The 21184-nt window shown below is 41.7% G+C and overlaps 1 protein-coding gene across 1 annotated transcript in view; it reads right to left on the bottom strand.

Annotated features, from left to right (window-relative positions):
- Positions 1–21184, bottom strand: part of LOC145415652 (glutamate receptor 1-like) — a 1336600-nt gene that overhangs the window by 555586 nt on the left and 759830 nt on the right. The window contains exon 5 of the mRNA XM_080284869.1: positions 4267–4387. Within this exon, the coding sequence (XP_080140995.1) occupies positions 4267–4387 (121 nt within the window). The remainder of the gene's footprint in view (positions 1–4266; positions 4388–21184) is intronic.

Below are 21184 nucleotides of genomic sequence, written 5' to 3' on the forward strand. Positions count from 1 at the left end.
TGAGAGCAGTGCGAGTATAAGTGGTTGGGGAATGGCTGGGAGAAGAAGAGATGAGAGGAGGGAGGAAGAGATCAGTAGGGCGGAAGCAGTGGAAGCGATGAAGAAGATTAAGTTGGGAAAGGCCCCAGGAATTGATGAAGTGTGTGGTGAAATGCTGAGGTATGGGGGTGAGATTGTTGTGGAGTGGATATGGAAGTTGTGTAGATTGACTTGGGAAGAGGGAAGGGTTCCAGAGGACTGGAAATCGGTATAATTGTTCCTTTATACAAAGGAAAAGGGGAGAGAGAAGTATGTGGTAACCATAAGGGTATTTGCCTTCTTAGTGTGACTGGTAAAATATATGGTAGAATACTCATTGATAGGTTAGGCATATGACAGAGGAGCTAGTTGGAGAAGAACAAGGGGGATTTAGGAAGGGAAAAGGGTGTGTAGATCAGATATTTGTTCTAAGATGTTTAGTGGAGAAGTGTCTAGAGAAGGGAAGGAAAGTGTATGCTGCCTTCATGGACTTGGAGAAAGCTTATGACAGAATAGATAGGCAAGGTATATGGAAGGTATTAAGAATATATGGAGTGGAGGGGAAATTGTTGAGTGCTGTGAAGAGTATGTACGATGGAGCTAGGGCTACGGTGCGAGTGGATGGTGATTTGAGTGAGTTCTTTGATCTCAATGTGAGACTGAAACAGGGTTGTGTGATGTCTCCATGGCTGTTTAATATATACATGGATGGGGTTGTAAAGGAGGGGCAAGGTAGGGCAGTGGATGTGGGGGTGGCTCTAATGAATGAGGGTGAGATTTGGAAGCTTCCGGTGTTGCTGTCTGCTGATGATACAGTATTGTTGAGTGAAGATGAATGGCAGTTGCAAGGTTTGGTGAATGAATTTGGGACAGTGTGTAGGAGGAGGAATCTGAAAGTTAACGTAAACAAAAGTAAAGTTATGGTGTTTGAGAGCAATGAAGTCACAGAGTGTGCAGTGAGGTTGGATGGTGAGGATATGGAGAATGTGAGTGCATTCAAGTACTTGGGTAGTGTGATGAGTAAGGATGGAACTTTGGGGGATGAAGTGCGTGAAAGGGTACAGCAGGGAAGGAAGGTTGTTGGTACACTGAAAGCAGTGATGAGAAATAGGGAGGTGAGTATGGAAGTTAAGAAGTCACTGCATGATAGTATTGTGATCCCTAGCCTGACGTATGGAAGCGAGGCATGGACCTTGCAAGAGGGGAACAAGTCAAGAGTGAGAGCAGTGGAAATGAGTTACTTGAAAGGAGCATGTGGGGTGACGTGGAGGGACAGGTTGATGAATGAAGAAGTGAAGGAACGTTGTGGGGTGGATGTGGATGTGGTTGAGAAGATTAGCAGAAATACACTGAGGTGGTTTGGACATGTGAAGAGAATAGAGAATGAAAGACTGGCTAAGAGGGTGTATGTAGGTGAGGTGGAGCGGAAGGAGAGGGAGGGGAAAAGACTGACTAAGAGGGTGTATGTAGGTGAGGTGGAGGGAAGGAGAGGGAGGGGTAGACCGAGGATAAGGTGGAGGGATGGAGTTGAGAGGTATATGAGGGAGGGGGGGGGTGAGTTGGGAGGAGGGTAGTCAAATGGTGGGTGACAGAGTGACTTGGAGGCGTTTTGTCTTCAGCCACCCTTTGCGGGATAGATAGATAGATAATTACCATTAATGTTTCTCTTAAGTTTTATTCTAATCTTTGACACAACAAGTTGATGATCACTACCTATATCTACCCCCCTCCTTACACAAACATCTTGCAAATAACTCCTATGCCATCTGCTGCTTGCAGTGTGGTCAATCTGGTTACAATATTTACCACATGGTGAAATCCAAGTAGTCTTATGTATTTTTCTATGCTCAAAGATAGTTCCACCAATTATAAGGTCATTTGCCAAACAGAAGCTTCCAAATTGCACCCCATTTTCGTTTCTTATACCAACACCCTCCGTACCCATACAGTCTTCAAAGCCATCCCTACTACTGCCAACAATCGCATTAAAATCACCAATGGAAACTAACACATCATGTCTTCCCACTCTATACACTACATCCTGCAACTTCTCATAAAAGTCATCCTTCATTTCATCAGCAGCCTCATTTGTCGGAGCGTACCCTACAACCATACTGATATTACCATGGTCAGATTTTAAACGAGCATGAAGCAAACGCTCATTAATTGGTTGAAACACACATACTGCCTTACAAGCTTCTCTACTCAGCACTAAGCCTACTCCTTGGTAATGATTTCCATCACTCCTACCAGAAACCAACATAGTAATACCATCTTCCAAATTCATTTTATCAACTCCAAGCAATCTCGTTTCTGTAAAAGCACAAATATCCATCTTGTATTCCTTGAACACTGAAATAAGTTCTTCCATTTTACCAGCCTGACTGAGAGTTCGAACATTCCAGTTTCCTGTTCTTAAGGTTCTTTTTGGATGTAAAAACTTATTTCTACACAGTGGGATTTTTAGCACCCTTTGCCCACTTAAGGGCTGCACGGAACTGAGGGCCATTGCTTCGTAACCAGAGTTCATCAAGATCTCTTAGGCAGAAAACTATTTTACCCTGGAGCCAATGCCAGTGGCTCGCAGGAACCAGACAGTGGAGAGAGGAAATTAACTCAGTGAAAGTAAAATGCAGAGGGTTTGGACAGACAAAGTACAAGGCATAGAAGGGGAGCAAAAAGAATATAGATAAAAGTGTCCCTTTTCGTCGCATCTTACGACAAGCAGGGATTACTGGGGAAGTATTCTATCCCCCCTTCCCCAGGGGATATATATAATGTCTCGAGTATCGTTAAGAATGCTCGAAATTTCCTTACCATAACAAATTTGTTTGGATTTAGCCTAAATATGGCACTGAAGTTCATCAGTGTCAAGGATATTGTTAAAAACTGATAGGACGGTAAGCCACACACTCCACAAAGGGTACACCGTCATTGTTGGCCCGAATTCTCGTTGGCGTGGAAGATTTCCTGACATTCTTCCTTAGCTGTTTATCTTAATATTTTCTCGTATACCAGTAGTCGAAATGATGCCTGCGTATTTTACCGTCCTTTCATGTCTATGGATCCACTTGGGAATTGTTTTCACGCTTAATCCAAATTATTGTTAACAGATGAGAAGAATTCAAACATTTCAAAGGTTTTTCGATTTAAAAAAAAAATACTTTTACTACTAGAAGTTGTCCCAGTGTTTTGTTACAACTTGATTCTGACATGAATTAGATAAAGTTGAAGCTGAGGGCACAGCAGCTAGAGCAAGTCCTTAAATTCCGTCAGAACCATACAAGAGAAAACTACCAGATAGAAAATAAAATGTTTAAGAAAAGGAGATTGGAAAACTTCCAAGCAAACGAGAATACGACCCTTCGTGTACAGAAGGCTCGATTTCAGTCCATAAATGGCAATTAGGCCAAAGTGGTTGATTGTCTGGCTCATACAATAAGACAGTATATAAGGAGAGAGAGAGAGAGAGAGAGAGAGAGAGAGAGAGAGAGAGAGAGAGAGAGAGAGAGAGAGAGAGAGAGAGAGAGAAAGAGAGAGAGAGAGAGAGAGAGAGAATAGGGTACGATTAGCTTATGAAAAGGTAGTTTGAAGTGATAAATGACGAGGGAAAGATAATGGGGGAGGAAACACATTACCATAAAAGAAGAATAAATGGACAGATAGACGAGATGTAATGATGCCTATTGAGTGCACGAAGGCACATGAAAAATGAGATTAGAAGAGAATGATATTTAGGTTAGATGATCCAGGGTAAGAGTGGAGTGATGTATGATGAGGGAATAAGATAACAGAAGAGTAAATGGACAGATCGTGTACGCTTGGTTATTGTTGAGTGAAGAAAGAAGACTTGCTAGAGTCAAGTTATGTAAGAATGGAAACTGAGTAATTCTGGTGTGAAGACAATGAAAGGAAGGAATTTATGCCAACCAGCAACACGAGGTCACTAACCGATAGTTTAGGTGAATGGTAAGTATACTACAGGGATTTATAGATGATTACCAGTGTAAGGTGTTGAGAAAAGAGCTAGGTGGAGGGTGGATGGAAGGTATACTATTAAGAATGTTCAGAAATATAATGAGTTAAACGGAAAGTATACTTAGGGGATAATAATACCAATGTGGGATGCTGAGAACAAGAGTTAAGAAATATAATGATGTGGAAAAAAAAAAAAAGAATACTATGGGGCTACAATAACAATGTGAAGAGTGAAGCGTCTGTGTGTTGGGTTGGTGTGGTGGTACTCACAAGGCCGGACATGAGGTAGTGGTAGTTGCGGCGACCCATATGCACGTCTCTCACGTGGCCAACAATGAGGCTCTTGGCCATCTCCGTACTGCAGTCCAACACCACGTACTTATCAGACCATCTGAAGGAGAAAAATGAATACATATATATATATATATATATATATATATATATATATATATATATATATATATAAAGTTAATATATACGTTACAATATGTGTTTGACGATGACTATGGCTGGATAATGAGGAGAGTGTATCAGATCACATCTGTTATTCGTATATGAAGTGGTCAAAATAGCAGAAAAAATTTATGCAAAGTTTCACTGTAACACTGCTGTGATCGAGAAATCATCTTAGGACAGAGAAATGAAAATGAAGGCTGTGAGAAAAATGAAAAAAGGGTAACGAAGAAGGGTTTGAAAGTCTCACCACTGAACCTATAAAGGATGCAAATGAGTACATTAAAGAACTAGGAAAAGCAATCCCAAAATTCTCTAGGTATAAAAAGAAGTACTCAGATCGTGGAATAACTTTGGTGTACAGTAAAGACCACAGCAAAAACATAAAGAACTACCAGTAATTAGTGTTCTCTCTGCTGTGAACTTTTTTTTTTAAATATCGTGAAATCGAATTTGTCCTACACTAGATAACCAGCAAGAGATTATGCCGAATTTCGTAGTGTATATTCAGGAACAGATCATAATTATGTTATTGATCAAGTGACTAAGGACTCTTCAGAATACAAACCTTTGTGCATGGAACTTACTGAATGCGGGAAAGCACTTGTTTCAGTTGAAACAGCTGCAGTTTTGAAAGCAACTGGACGACAAGTTGTTGAAGAAATTTGGTTAAGTCGTAGAAGATATAAATAACACCACCATCATAAATTCTCTAAGAAGAGTTATAATTTTCCACAAAACACCTGCTGTAAAGCAAAGCTCAGGTCAGAAATGGCTCACACTTGGACAGTTGTTGTGCAGTCAGGTAGGGCCGCCAGGCGATATTGAAGGCTATATCTAATCCATTCCTTTTAATAAGAATCCCATCAGCTTATGGACTGAAAATAGCTAGACCAGCGTAAAGGAAGATGATTCAGCTTAAGAGAACAAGAAATTATTCTATCTATCTATACAGTATATCTAGGATTTTCCCCCCTAGGGGGGTAGTCGAGACAGGACAACACACTCGCCAAATTACTCATCCATACACATACACATTTACTCGTGTCTTACCCTCTAAGGGGAGAAAGGACCGCTCCTCACAGCACCACACCGCACGAGGGTCAACTGCGCAGCACAATCTAGCAACATCAGCATCAAGGCCCGACAGCAGAGCTGGTTTACCCCTGCTACATCACAATGAACCCATCCCCTTCCCAGCACCTGACCCGACCAACTGATTAGACCAGATGTAAAAGAACATCCTGTTGGGGCAGTGTCACCATTTATGCATTCACAAATTCTCTCCACTGAGTTCTATCATGAGCAACCACTCTTCCTTGCTCTGCAGACATCCCTCTAGCACCTAACGTTCTCTTCACACTGTCCATCCATCCTATTCATGGCTTTCTTCTCAGCTTTACACCTTTCAGATCAGATCCAGTTATATTTTTCACCAATCGCTCTTCATCCATTCTCTTCATATGCCTAAACCACTGCATTACTCTATGCTCAACTCGTTCTGCCATCTCTCACATAACTCCAGTTCTCCTTTGCACTCTGTCATTTCTCACTCGATCCATATGCATCGCTCCACACATACTCCTCGGACACCTCATCTCCATTACATTCAGTCTCTTCCTCCTTGTAGCTCTCATATTCCATGTTTCAGCCCCATATACCGCAGTAGGTACCATTAATCCCTCATTCAGCCTTCTCTTCCATCCATTCTAAGCAAACGACATTTAAACATTTGTCATTCCTCCCAGCACATTTCCTATTTTATTCCTTCTACTGGAACTCCACCTCTACATCTATTCCATCCACAACAACATACGACCCTAATTACTTAAAATACTCTACCTCCTCAAGCAACCAACCATTCAAAACTACATTCATCCTCCTACCACCTACCAACTTCGTACACTTCATCACTATATTCATATTCTCATTCATTCTCAATTTCCTTTTTTCACATACCCTTCCAAACACCTCTACCAGCTGTCTCAATCTTTCCTCCGAATCAGCCACCAGTGCAGTATCATCTGCAAACAGCAGCTGATTCAGATTCCATTCTCTACCGTCAGCATTCACCAGACTGAAATACCTACCTAACACCCTCGCATTCACCTCCCTTACAAGACCATCCATCGTTCGTTTGTTCGTTTTTGAAGGATCCAACAATCATGCATGCATCAGCCTTGGTCACCTTACAGTGACTCTCCATGCTACTTGATCTGTGGCAGCTTGCCTCTTCAGTCCCTTATCACTGAGGTCACACTCAATGATCTCGTCCCAGGTCATTTTCGGTCTACCTCTCGCAACCCTACCCCTAACATTAACACTTCTCATTTTCTGCACCCAATTATTATCCCCCATCCTCTCCACACACCCATACCATCTCAATCTACCTCTCATCATTACAACACCAATACACCCCAGTCCCATCCCACCCCTTAATTCTTCCATTGTAAACCTAGCCCCCCCAGGCCTCACACTCAGGGACGCATTGCACAACCACCCAGTTATTGTCATTCCTGTACGTTTGAGCCTGCGAATATCCTCTTTCCTTTTTGTCCAAGTCTTACTACCATACAGCATTACATTCCTAACACATGCTGCATACAAAGATTCCTTAGCATGGAGGGAGTGCCCTCTCAGTGTCAGGAGAGGCAACAGCTCCCTGAACTTCTTCCAACCACTCCTCTTTCTAGCTAGCTCCAGCCCCCCCCCCCCCCTCCAGCACACAACATGTCTTTCAAATAACAAAACTCTTCCACACACTAAAGAGACTCACCAGCAACATCAGTCCTTTCATGCTTTACAATCTCCTCCTTCTCTCCCCGACACTGCACACATGAAATCAGCTTTATCTCGCAGTCCACCTCTAATACCACTACATCTCTTATCACAGACACTGCACATGATGGAATTACTTCCTATGTCATTGTGGCACATTGCACATGGACACTCTCCCTCTTCTTTGACTGTACTGCCACCGGCCATAAATACAATTACCTATGTTTTATCTGCATTTACTCTTAAACCCCTATGCCCCATGCCCCATACCATCTCTCCACGTCCTAAATCTTTCTTCTGCTTCCCTTTCTTTCTCTGCAGTCAACATTAAATCATCAGCATACAACATATCCCACAGAAGTCCATTTCTGAAGTCACGTGACGGGGTTTCAAGTACCATGATAAACAACAGGGGGCTCAAAACTGACCCCTGGTGCACATTAACATTAATATAAACATTCATATAAATATTAAAAAACCAAGACGACATCACACAACCCTGCCACAGCCCCATTCTCACTGGAAACCAATCACTTATAAAATTTCCCAATCATACATACGCTCTACTATTTGCAGTACATAATCACTTTTCATTTCTTTTAACAATCTACCACCTAGTCTAACGAATCTCAAAACAATCCACAAAGCATCCCTATCAATTCTACGATTTCTCTAAATCCATGAACAACCAAAACACGTCCTTAACTTTTGCCAAATTCTTTTCATACACTCCTGTCTTACAGCAAACACCTGACCCACCCATCCCCTCCCTCTCTTAAAACCACACTACTCATCATCATTTTACTTCTACGATGGAACACATCTGTCCGTGTTCTATTCTGTGAAATCTCCATTCTAGGATATTTCAATGTTGACCACCACCTTTGGCTCTCCTCTTCATTCACTGATCCACCTGGTGAAGAAGCCTACATCTTTTCTATCCATAACCCCTATGATAAGCAATGCGATCACCAGAACTTCTCTGAAAAGCTGTATATTGGGCCGATTTTTCAACTCCTACAGATATAAAAAGTTTCATGCCTAAGGTTAAAACCTTGAATTTACACACCTTATGCCGCAAACCAAAGCATTTTAGAGCAACTGGTTCATAAGCTATAGCCCGTCAAAGATGAAAAAAGTTACCCTTCCAGGCAGGACGACTCCATTTTTCTATGTGCTCCCACCCAATCCCTCCCTCACTCCTCCCCTCCCATGACCTTCCTCACCCACTCTCATCACCCCCTTTCTTCCTACCCTACCCCCTACCCCATCCCCTACCCCCCTCTCTCCTACCCCCACCCTTCAAAATTTTCCAGCTCATTTTTTTTCAAACAATGGCATGCACAATAATTATGTCGGTGTTCCTCACTCACTCCCCACACCCTTCCCCCCAACACTTCTACCCTCCCCACCTTTCCTTCCTCCATCCCCTTCCACCATAGCTGTGTAGCTGTCCAAATAAAGAAAAATGAGCAAAAGCATGCAAAATCTTTTTCTGGGTATCACACACTCCAGCATCCTCTCTCCTCACCCCTTTCCCTCCCTCCCCTCCCCTCAGAGCTGACAAATCAAGTGGCTGTAAGAATTTCAAGGGAAAAAAAAAGCTAGAGCTACCCCCCCCCCTCCTCCCCTACTACATTCAGAATTTTCCATCTTATTTTTTTTTTTTTCATACAATAGCATGCAAAACAATTATGTCAGTGTTCCTCACTCACTCCCAACACCTTTCCCCCCCAACACTTCTCCCCTCCCCACCTTTCCTCCCCTGTCCCCTTCCCTCAAGGCTGTGTAGCTATCAAAATAAAAAAAACATACATGAAAAAACATATATTCTATGTTTCGTGCATCGGTGTATGCAATTACACAAACAATAATCTGGTACTGAATGAAAACACATGAATAGTAACAATGATGTATAATACACTACGCAGGAGAGGGGGGGAATAGGTAAACAGACCACATACTACAGGGGGTGGGGGGGAGGGGGTGGGGGGAGAGGCCTGGAGGGGTGGTACGGGGGTATAGAGGTGGGAGACAGACACCACAAGACAAAGAGGACAGGCAGAGAGTGAGTACAGGGGATATAACCCTCCCCAGCGAGACAGGGAGGGGGGAAAGGGGGGGAACCACGGTGGTGTGATGGAGGATGGTGGGGGAGGGAGAGGGAGGGAGCAGGAGGCGGTCAGAGGCAAGGGAGGGGGAGAGGGAACAAAGGAATTGGGGTAGAGGGAGATGTCGAGAGGGAGGTGGTGGAATCACCCCATGCACCACAGGTAAGGGCCCGGATCCTCCCCCATCTCCACTCAGGACTTTGTTCTCATTGGTTTGCATTGATATGCATCACAGTTGGGCCAAAGCCTAGTGTCCGCATTTTTTTACAAAGGCTCCTCTATCGTTCACATTCAGCATCTAGTGTAATCCCGAAAAAGGATCGATCGATCCTGTTGGTACTTTAGGGATTAATGACCTAAAGCAGCTTGTACAGCACCCTACCCATATCCCTGACTGCCATGGAGAAAGTTCCAACATACTTGACCTCTTCCTTACAACTAAGCCTTCTGCTTACACTGTTAATCTTTCCTCTCCATTGGGCTCCTCCAGTCATAACCTTATTACCTTAACCTGTCCTATTACTCCAGAACGACCTGTGGACCCTCTAAAGAAGTGTTGGTTGTGGCACTTTGAAGTAGCTGATGTAAGGCCTTCAGGCAGTACTTCTTTGATTTTCCCTAGAATGATTATTGCTTTTATGGCCAGGAGCCATCTACGTGTGCCATGCTAATTATGAAGGTTTTTCTCTCAGGCATGGAAGCATCTATTCATTTCTCATATCCTCTGACTAATGCAAGAAAGCCTTGGTTTCATCATGCTAGTTCTAATGCTGTCCACAACAAGGAGAAGGCCTTTAACCCCTTAACCGGGGGACATCACTATTGTGACGCTTGGGTGCAATGGATCATACCACAGGGAGTCACTTTTGTGATTCTGTCTTATTTTTAATTTGCCAGGGCTTTCAAGTGGTTGCTTGTATCATCTGTCATTACTGCCAGTGTCTAACAATAGTCAGTGCTGCTATTGTCATCTGTACTCCCATCCATTGTTGACAATTTAGCCATTTCTCCCCCTTCTTGACTCCCCTCCCTACCTCCCCTCCATTACCCTCTCCTCCTGCCTGTTCCAGCTGCACCGTGCTAGGCAAATCTTGCCAGGTTTTCCACTCATTTCATCCATTGGATGAAATAATATAATACATATAATATATATATAATATATATAAAAAAGAAAAAAGGTAACTGATAGTGCCATACACCTGGAATTGGCTAATTATCACCTGGCAACACCCCACGTGCACTCGTTTGCTAATTTTGCCTGTTTATTTCCCTCTTGAAATATGTTGTATGACCTGTTCTCATAATAAAAATATATATAAGAAAGGAAGGGAGAAGCCTAAGTGATATTTACATTCACCTGGAACTACCTAATTCATTATGTATTGTCTAGATTTCCTGCCAATCATTTCACAGCATACAAACTAGCAGCTGTCACCACGCTGAAGCTGTCAAGCCTTGGCGGCCCCATATCTGCCTCGTCATTTAGTTCAGTCTCGTCTCTTGAGATGAAACCAAGTCGCACTCGCGCCCCTCCATTTCTGTCAGTTCTAGAGGGCCCTGTGACCTGTACCCCTACTAAACCTCGTGTGGGAAGGGGTAAAGGGCTAAGTGACTCAGCTATGGAACGTGAATTGGCTAATTTATCCATGATAATGATGGACAGTGACTACAGTCTTTTCTGGTGAATCATGTGATGAGCCAGAGTAGGAAATGGTGATAAACTCCCAGTACGAGTATTTCTGTGTCCCAAGTTCATCCTGGCTCCAAGGCAAAAATTTTTTAAAAGTCAGTCAGAGCACGAATATCCCTGCATGAGGTGCACGGACTGCCTTCGACATGCCCGCGGTTAAGAAGTTAAAAGGTACTGGAGCCAACCCACCCCTAAATCACATCTTTCTTATGTTTCTGCCCAGAATCGTGCTAAGTCTATACTTCACTTTGATAAAAATTATTTCATCCATACTAAATGCTCTCAACTCTCCAACTCGAATTCTTCCTGTTACTTCTGGTACCTTGCCAAAAATCATTCTAACAACTTTACCTCATCATCCTTCGCTCTTCTTTTCTACTCTGATGGATCTGTAGGTATTTCTTCAACTGATAAAGCAAATCTCTTTGCATGGACTTTCTCCTCCAGATCCACCATAGACGAATCCGGTGCTGTTCCTCCATCATTTCCCTCCTCTGACTTCCTCATGGCTGACATTAAAATTTCTTCCTCTGATGGATTTTCTGCCATCACTGGCCTCAACACTAAGACGGCATATGGGCCTGGGGTCCCTCCTCTTGTTTTCAAGAACTGTGCTTCTGTGCTTACACCCTGCCTAGGTAAATTCCTTTGCCTTTGTCTCTCAACTTGTAACTTTCCTTACTGCTGGAATTTGCTCTCATTCAGCCAGTCCCAAAGAAGGGTGACCATTCCCAACCCTCTAAATATCGCTCATTTGCTTTAACGTCCTGTGTCTCAAAAGTTTTCGAGTCCAATCTTAACAGAAAAAAAATTTAAAGCATCTTTCCTATCATACTCTTCTCTCCAATTGTCAGTATGGGTTCTGTCAGGGACGCTTCACTGGTGATCATCTCACCTACCTTTCAGACTGCTGGTCATCCTCCTTTCGGGACTTTGGTGAAAGCTTGGCCATTGCACTTGACATCTCAAAGGCTTTCGATCGAGTCTGGCATAAATCTTTCATTTCCAAACTGCCCTCTTATGATTGTTATCCTTCTATCTGTGCCTTCACCTATAGCTTGCTTTCTGATCATTCTATAGCTACTGTTGGAGACGGCCAACGTTCTTCTCCCAGATCATTAAACAGTGGTGTTCCTCAGAGCTCTGTCTTATCACCAACCCCCTTCCTTTTATTTATCAACGACCTTCTAAGCTGTACATCTAACCCTATCCACTCATACGCTGATGACTCTACCCTTCACCTTTTCATTCAGTTCCCACAACATCCATCTCAGCAGTTACTTCAACAAACAAGGGATGAGGCTATGGCACACCTAATGTCTGACTTGGCTCATATCTCTGACTGGGGTAAAAGTAGTCTTGTTTTTAAGCATCAAAGACTCAGTTTTTACACCTATCAACCCGAGAAAACCTTCCACAGGAATACCCGCTAATGTTCAATAATATCCAGCTCAATCCCGCATCATCCTTATGCATACTTGGGGTTTCATTCCCTCGGAACTTATCTGGGAAAGATCATATTACATCTCTTGTAAAATCTGCTTCCAGGAGATTAGGTGTGCTAAGCCAACTCAGTACCTTCTTTTCCCTTGCACAGTTGCTGACTTGACTCACGGGGTTTATTCACTCATGTGTTGAGTACTACTCCCATGTGTGGGGAGGCTTTCCACATACAGCTCATCTCAATAGGGTGGAGTCATGGGCTTTTCATCTCATGAACTATCCTCCTCTTACTAACTCCCTTCATCCTCTGTCTCTTTGCCGCATTCTTGCATCTTATCTCTTTTCTGTCGCTACTTCAGTGGTCACTGCCCCTCTCAACTGTCTTCTTGCATCCTTTCACTTCTACAACAGGCACGTTGCACCTGTCTAGCAACAATCTCTCATCCCTTTTCTGTCCAACTCTCTAATGCAAGAGTTAGCCATTACTCCCAGTACTTCATTTATACAACACACAAACTCTGGAACTGTTTCCCTCTGTTTGTATTTCATACTTCCTGTGATCTCCAGTTTTTCAAATGCAGTGTGTCCATGCATCTCAAAATGAACCGATCTTGGTTTTGGCTCTTTTTTGTATTGTTTTTGTTTTTTTCTTAGAAGGAACGGTTTGTGGGCTCTTGGCCTTTGGTTCCTTCTTCCTTGCATAAAAAAAAAAAATCATTCCTTCTGTAACCTCTCTCTCAACCCCTTAACCGCGGGCTTGTTTTGCTTTGACTTGCAGCTCCCGTGGGCATATTCGCGCTCCGGCAGACTCTCTAAAAATATTTGCCAAAAATCAGTTATTAGTCCTAGAATATTAAAATCTCATACGGTTATGGCACATACGTTCAGCTTTCTCCTGGGGTGTTTGTTGAGCCTTCGTCGAGTACCGTAGGACTTGTGGAGACCTCTGAAGTTGGGTAACGAAGTCTCCACTTTACACTTCCCGACAACCCGTAATATGATTACCACAGCCTGATATTATCACTAGAAACACTATTCTATGATTCTCAAATAATTTGGAATCCATACTCCAAAAAAAAAAAGCACTGTGAAAGCAATGAAAATTACGAGGGTGTATGACCTTCCCACTTGACATCGTTCGCCACTGGTGTTCTGTCATTTATTATTCATAAAAACACTCATAGTTTGTATTTCTGTTACTATATAACACTTATATATATCTACAGTCTTTATCCATAAGTTTCCTTTAGTAAAAGCAGTTTATTGTCACTGTAGGCATTCAATTTCTTTCAGTAAAATACGTAGCATTCACTTTCTCGTCCTGTACACTAGTGCTGAGAGTGAATGTCACTTTCACCTTCACTCTCATAACTCATAGTATTCATACATGCTAGAGTGAAACTTTCACTTTCATTAATCCTAGTATAAATACTCCTATTCTTGCAATACTACTCATTTACATTTTTATTTACGTTCTCTATTTTATTAACATTATTTACATTTCTATTTTTACACTGTGTTAGGCACTGTCACTTGCAGTAACTTAAAAAACTATTTTCCACTGTTCACTTATATTTACATTCATTGCTTTCACTTGCTGTTTACACATTATTTACACATTATTTACATTTCCACTTGCACTGTTTTACTCACCAGAAAGATCGTAGTCACTCTCGATCAATTGTCAGCCCTTTACCTCTTTCCACACGAGGTTTAGTAGGGGGTAGAGGTCACAGTGCCCTTTGCATGAGGCTAAAAAGCGGCGGAAGTTAGCAGGCGCGAATCCGACGTACTTTCACCTTGAAAGACAACAGTAAACTGATACTGATGGGCAGGGGTGGCCTACCTACCTAGGGAGAATGCATTACTGCCAACGTCAACCTCGTGAGAGGTGCTAATATATAGCTATGAAATGATTGGCAGGAAATCTAGCCAATACATTATAAATTAGGTAGTTCCAGGTGAATGTAAATATCATTTAGGCTTCTCCCTTCCCTCCTTATATATATTTTTATTACGAGAATAGATTATACGGCATATTTCAAGGGGAAATAAACAGTGAAAATTAGCGAACGAGTGCACGTGAGGTGTTGTCAAGTGATAATTAGCCAATTCCAGGTGTATGGCACTCTCACTTACCTTATTTCTTTTTTGTATATATTATTTGATTTAAGAATAGGGCATAGGGCTTATTTCAATGGATGAAATCAGTGGAAAATTCCAGGGAAGATTTATTTAGCGTAGAATACAGTGTGGTGGCCTGCAATAATTAGGTAGTTCCATGTGAATGTAAATATCACTTAGGCTTCTCCCTTCCTATCTTATATGTATTTTTATTACGAGAATAGATTATACGGCATATTTCAAGGGGAAACGAAAAACGAAAATTAGCGAACGAGTGCACGTGAGGTGTTGTCATGTGATAATTAGCCAATTCCAGGTGTATGGCACTCTCACTTACTTTATTTCATTTTTGTATATATTATTTGGTATAAGAATAGGGCATAGGGCTTATTTCAATGGATGAAATCAGTGGAAAATTCCAGGGAAGATTTACTTAGTGTAGCACGGCCGGGCAGGCGAGAGGAGAGGGTAATGGAGGGGAGGGTAGGGAGGGAAATCAAGAATGGGGAGAAATGGCTAAATTGTCAACAATGGAGAGGAGTACAGATGAGATTAGGAGTGCTGACTAGTGTTGGACATTGGCAGTACTGATAGATTATACAAGCCACCACTTGAAAGCCCGGGCGAATTCAAAATAACACAGAATCACAAAAGTGATTCCCCGCGGTATGATCCCTTGCTCCCAAGCGTCACAAAAGTGATGCCCCGTGGTTAAGGGGTTCAACACTCTTCCATACAACTAACACTACCATACAACTTACCTACAACACTCAGTAGACTTATACCTCTAAAACTAGTACATTCATACTTATTACCCTTACGTATATACAATGGAACTACACATGCACTTACCCAGTCGATTGGCACCATACCAATCACAAAATGCACATTCAGAAAGCTTACTAACCACACAGCAATAGTCGCTCCACCACATTTCAAATATTCCACAGCATGCCTATACATACATGCAGCTTTCCCTTCTTTCATCTTCTTTACTGCCTCCTGCACTTCCTCTCCCGTGATCAAAAAATCATCAACTCTCCCAACACATTCATTCCTTGCTCTGTTCTATCTGTCACATTCTCAGCTACCCTTTCCTCCTCAACATTTAACAGTCTTTCAAAATACTCTGCTCATCTCTTCCTTACTGCATCCATTTCAATTGATATCCTTCCATCCACTGCTTTTACTACCTCTTCGTTCCCAGACTCCCTTTCACACCCTCTTCACCTCCTTCCAAAACATTTTCATATTCTGTTGAAAATTATCAGTCAATCGCCTACCCCACCTCTCATCTGGTGCCACCATAGCATCATGTACAGCCCTTCTCGCCCTATTCTTCCGTTCCTTATAACTATCATATGACACTTCATTATCAATATGTAAAATGAGAGAGAGAGGGGGGGGGAGGCTCCTTGCCTTACAGTACGAAAGATGGGTTAGTGCAGAGGATATATTTACCCTACTGCGGAAATTTTCTTAACACGTTCAACAAGAGTACTGTAGCCTTTTAAATAATGCAGTATCAAGAATAAGACTCTCTCTCTCTCTCTCTCTCTCTCTCTCTCTCTCTCTCTCTCTCTCTCTCTCTCTCTCTCTCTCTCTCTCTCTCCATTTTAAACTCAGGAAGCATTTAAAAACTTTGCCACTGGATGTTATCTGCCTTTGTTTCTGCATGAGGCTATGCATACATTTCCACCCAAGGGTATGCAACAAAGGATCGCTATGCAGTTTGCTCCACTCTCATCCCCAGAGAACATGTACTGTCTTGGGACTGTAACATTATACAGGAGTTCACTGCTTTGTGTGGGTTGTCGTCTAGAAGTTTTAATATAAGTTTTGATTAGACCCCCACCTTAACGTGGGTCCACGGGCTGTCCGTGTGTGTGTGTGGGTGGGTGGGTGTGGGTGGGAGTGTGTGGGTTGTATGTATTACGGTTTCGGAATATCTTGCCAGTTAAATTCTCCAACTCAAATAAATGAGTAAGTGTGAGGCAGTAGAGAGAGAGAGAGAGAGAGAGAGAGAGAGCAGAACCTGCAGTGGAAAGCATTTTCATTGACAGGTACGTTAATAATATATCTTACAATTTGTGGAACGACTGAGAGCCAGCCAGTGAATAACCTGTTGTGTTTGAAAATAATAGGTTAAAGGTCAGAATCATAGAACAAGGGGTACTTAGATAGTATTTATGCATTTTAGGCCAAATTTTTTGGAAAATCTGAGGGTAAAATAAAAACGAAAGTAGTCGATTTTGAGAACAGTCAGCTAAAGGTAAAGAACACAGGACTAGTATACAGCTAAGGTAACAGGGCAAGGTCAACTAATACACTTTTGGCCTGATACAAAACATATTTGGAGTGAGCATTATGGATTAGACAAGAAGAAAAGATTTTAGTTTAGAGAACAATCATCGAACGTCAAGTTTACAGGGCAGGGTCACAATTCGACCAGTGTGTATATGTGTGAACAGTTTGACTAAAGCACTTTCGATCTAAATTAAAATCAAAAGTAGTGGAAGTGTTGAGGATCGCAAAAGATTCTGACATATTGCTTTTGGGAGCAATAGGTCAAAAGTCAAGGCCACATGGCAAGGGAAACTTAAGCAATTTTCATCCAGTGATGACAAAAGTCTTGGAAGGTTCAGGTTACTATAAGGCTAATAGATTTTGAGAACAATGAATCATAGGTCAAGGTCACAGGGAAAGATCAAATGCCAAGATCAATATGGAAGATCAGATCAAACAAGTTTCATTTTCTTAGACATCAAATAGGTGGATTGGTAAAGCAGTGGTACTCATATGGCGGACTGCGGTCTGATTCTGGACCGTGACGAGTTTTGGTAGGGACCCCAGCGACTTCCATCATTCAATGTTCATTATCGCCCTCAAAAGAAACAATATTTAGCATCTGTGGATGTTATGTCCACAGTACGGCTTAAATAAGTGTAATTTCATCGGGTTGCCAATTATGTATAGCTACTGAAATAATACCAACCTGTCCACTTGATGGTTACAGTGCAGACGAGTGAGTTAACTGATCAACACAGAAGCTACTAATTTTTCCAGCTACTGAGGAGTGAGATGCAATGCGTTGATGAACAAGAGATTGAATTAGCAAGAGCTGCGTACTGGAGTTTGAATTCAGAAGTAAGAAGGTTAGCTAGGAGAGATAAAAGATGTGTGGATGAAAAGGTTGCAGAGACTGAAATCTTAATAAACAAAAATGATGGACAGAGTCAAAGAATAGCATATGAATCGATTAGAGAACTGAGTGGTAATGCAGGTAAACGCAAGGAAATACCAGTTAGAGACAGGGAAGGAAATTTATTGACCAAAGATGGAGATATTAAAAATAGATGGAAAGAGCATTTTGAGACAGTTCTTAAAAGACCAATACCACCAGAAGAGGATATACCGTCTGCTCAGGAAGATTTGAATATAGAAACAGGAGAGTTGAGGCTTGCAGAAGTGGAGAAAGCAGTAAAACAGTTAAAGAATAATAAGGCACCAGGGGAGGATGGTTCATTTCCGGAAATGTTTAAAGTGGAGGGGGATAGATTAATAATGATCTTGACCAAGCTATTCAATAAGATATGGGTGACGGGGTTACTACCATCAGTTTGGAAGAATGGTGTGATTGTTAAAGTTCCGAAGAAGGGAGACCTGAGTGAATGTGGTAATTGGAGGGGAATCTCTTTGTCACCGATAGCTTTGAAAGTTTTCAGTAGAGTGCTGTTAAATAGGTTGGAGCCAGTGGTTGAGGGTATTCTGAGGGATGAACAGGCTGGTTTTAGAAAGGGACGTGGTTGCAATGATCAGATCTTTATAGTTAGGCATTTGATGCAGCAAGTTAATGAAATGAGAGTACCGTTAAGTCTTTGTTTTGTTGATTTTGAAAAGGCTTTTGATAGTGTTTCGAGAGAGACTATGGGGAAGATCATGAGACATTATGGAATACCAGAGGAGTTTGTGAGGGTCATTATGAACATGCATGAGGACACATTTTGTAAAGTGATGGTTGATGGTTGTCTGAGTGATTCGTTTGAAGTCAAGTCCGGAGTAATTCAAGGTGGTGTTCTATCGCCTTTACTATTTATATTGGTCATTGATTACATTATGAAACGCGTTGGAACAGAAACCGGTGCAGGTATACTTTGGGGAGAGAATAGGAAACTTTTGGATTTAGATTATGCAGATGATATAGTTTTGATTTGTGATGGCCCAGAAGAGATGCAAAGAGTGTTGGACTGTTTGGTGAGTGAAGGTCGCAAGGTGGGTTTGGTTATTAATTGTGGAAAAACTGAAATAATCAATATGAATATGGAAAATGCGCAGGAATGTGTAATTGGAGGTATGGTTGTAAAGCAAGTTGATAGGTTTAAATATTTAGGTACTTATTTAGCCAAGGATGGTTCTTTGAACTTTGAATTCGAGGAAAGGTTAAAGAAGGCTAATCAGGCAATGGGAATGCTTAAAAATATTTGGAATAATAAAAATTTCTCTGTGCATACAAAAATAAAACTTTATAAGGTAATGGTTAGGAGTATCTTAATTTATGGACACGAGTCTTGGTACAGCACAGTGACTATGGAAAATAAATTCTTGGTGTTTGAAAATAAAGCACTTAGAAGAATATTAGGAGTTAAGTGGTGGGAAAGGATACCAAATAGTAGAATTAGAGAAATAACGGGAGTGCAGCCGGTCGATGAATATGTTAGATTCTCACGATGGAAGTGGCTAGGACATGTGTATAGGAGACAGGGAATAGTACGAGGTACACCAGGGTGGGTGGCACTTGGTAGGAGAGGTAGAGGAAGGCCAAAAGAGACGTGGGTGAGGACAATGAGACGGGAAGCTGGAGATGAATGTTGGGGAGATCTTGAGGAGTTAGCACAAGATAGGATGAGGTGGTGTGAGTTCATCGAGGCCCTATGCATCCCCGAGGGTGCCACAGGAAATGATTGATTGACTGTAGGTGCTCATATCAAAGTAACGTGAGTTTCATAGACTAAATAGCATATAATCACTGTGATCTCGTCAGCATCAAATATTGGTACCAAGAGAACAGGATTCCTAGCCATACTGATTCTGTATTTAGCAAGCTGTACTGCATGTACCCGTACCCACAGATTGCTGTCATTGGCTTGTTCAGTTGGTGAATTGACGGAAAGAAACTGACAAGTGTTAAGACTGGTTCCTGGTGGACGGTATGGTGCTTGAGTAGCAGTGGTTGTGCTTAAGTGACTGTACTTATGTAGGGATGGTACCTGTAATTTGGGCAAGAGAAGAATGTCGCTTTGTCCCTCTGAGAAGGTGGGAGTCTGGAGAACAGATTTTTGTGTCTTAGTTAACCACCTTAACAACACAAGAGAATATCTACTTTAAAGCTAATTTCAATTTTCCTCAGGGTAATAACTTTCCGCACAGTTTCGGTATATTTTAAAGAAATAATTACTCTCCATCCTAAAATAAATGCAAGTATTTTATTCCATTATTAATATTAAATACAAGATTTTACATCTGGACCTCTGCCACATCGGAAGATAGTATGACTGGACATTCATTGACAGTAACTGAGGAACCCTGGGTTAAAGGTTAAGCTAGACTGAATTAATTTGATTTGAGAGTAATCTGTTTAAGGTTAAAGTCACAGGGTAAAATAAATTTTTCGTCCCTTACAGTTGTTGGCAGGCAGGAGTGTTGGCCTATTTGAGTGTTCCTTCTTGTTCATTTGATTACGTTCTGATCCAAACTGTTACACCCACGGTTGTAAAACAGGAGCAGATATTTTGTATGGATTAGTGTGTGTGTGTGTGTGTGTGTGTGTGTGTGTGTGTGTGTGTGTGTGTGTGTGTGTGTGTGTGTGTGTGTGTGTTTTAACAATAAGCTCAAGCAGTTTTTATTTGATTTCAGCCAATCATGGAGGAAGAACTGAGAGCTAGCCAGTGACTCTAACTATTTTTTCACAATAGGTGAAAGGTCAAGGTCACAGATCGAGGTCAGGATTTGTCCTAGTAATATCAACTTAAACATTTTCTATCCATTCTGCACCAACATGCAGGCGAGTTGAAGATTGGAAACAAATAAAGTAACATTGTAGTGAACCGTCGGTCAAAGGTCAAACTCACAAGGCAGGGTCAAATTTCGAATCATGTGTCTGTTAACAGAATAAATCAAACACTTCTATCTAATATTAATCAAAGCTGGAAGAAGAGTTGATTGCATTCAAAGGGGTAAACTTAAGGTCTCTGAGAACAAAATGTCTGAAGTCAAGATCACAGGACCAGGTCAGCTTAAGCAGTTTTACTCCATTTTGATCACACCTAGTGAAAGGGTTAAGGGTCACGCAATATCGAAAATGGTTCAAATGTGAATATTCACTTAAAAGTCCGTATCACAGGGCAAGGTCAAAGTTGGATCCGTGAGGCTGTGTGTGAACAAAATAACAACTTTGATCTGACTTAGATAAAACTTGGTGGATAGGTTAAGGATCACCCTGGTGGTTAACCTAATATTTCTGACAATATGGTAAAGGTCAGAGTCACATGGCAAGGCCAGTTTAGTAGTTTTTATCACATGGAAAGGCCAT

Source organism: Coenobita brevimanus, chromosome 103 (genome assembly GCF_032717465.1).
Source record: "Coenobita brevimanus isolate Jiangsu-jjx chromosome 103, ASM3271746v2, whole genome shotgun sequence".
NCBI classification, from domain to species: domain Eukaryota; kingdom Metazoa; phylum Arthropoda; class Malacostraca; order Decapoda; family Coenobitidae; genus Coenobita; species Coenobita brevimanus.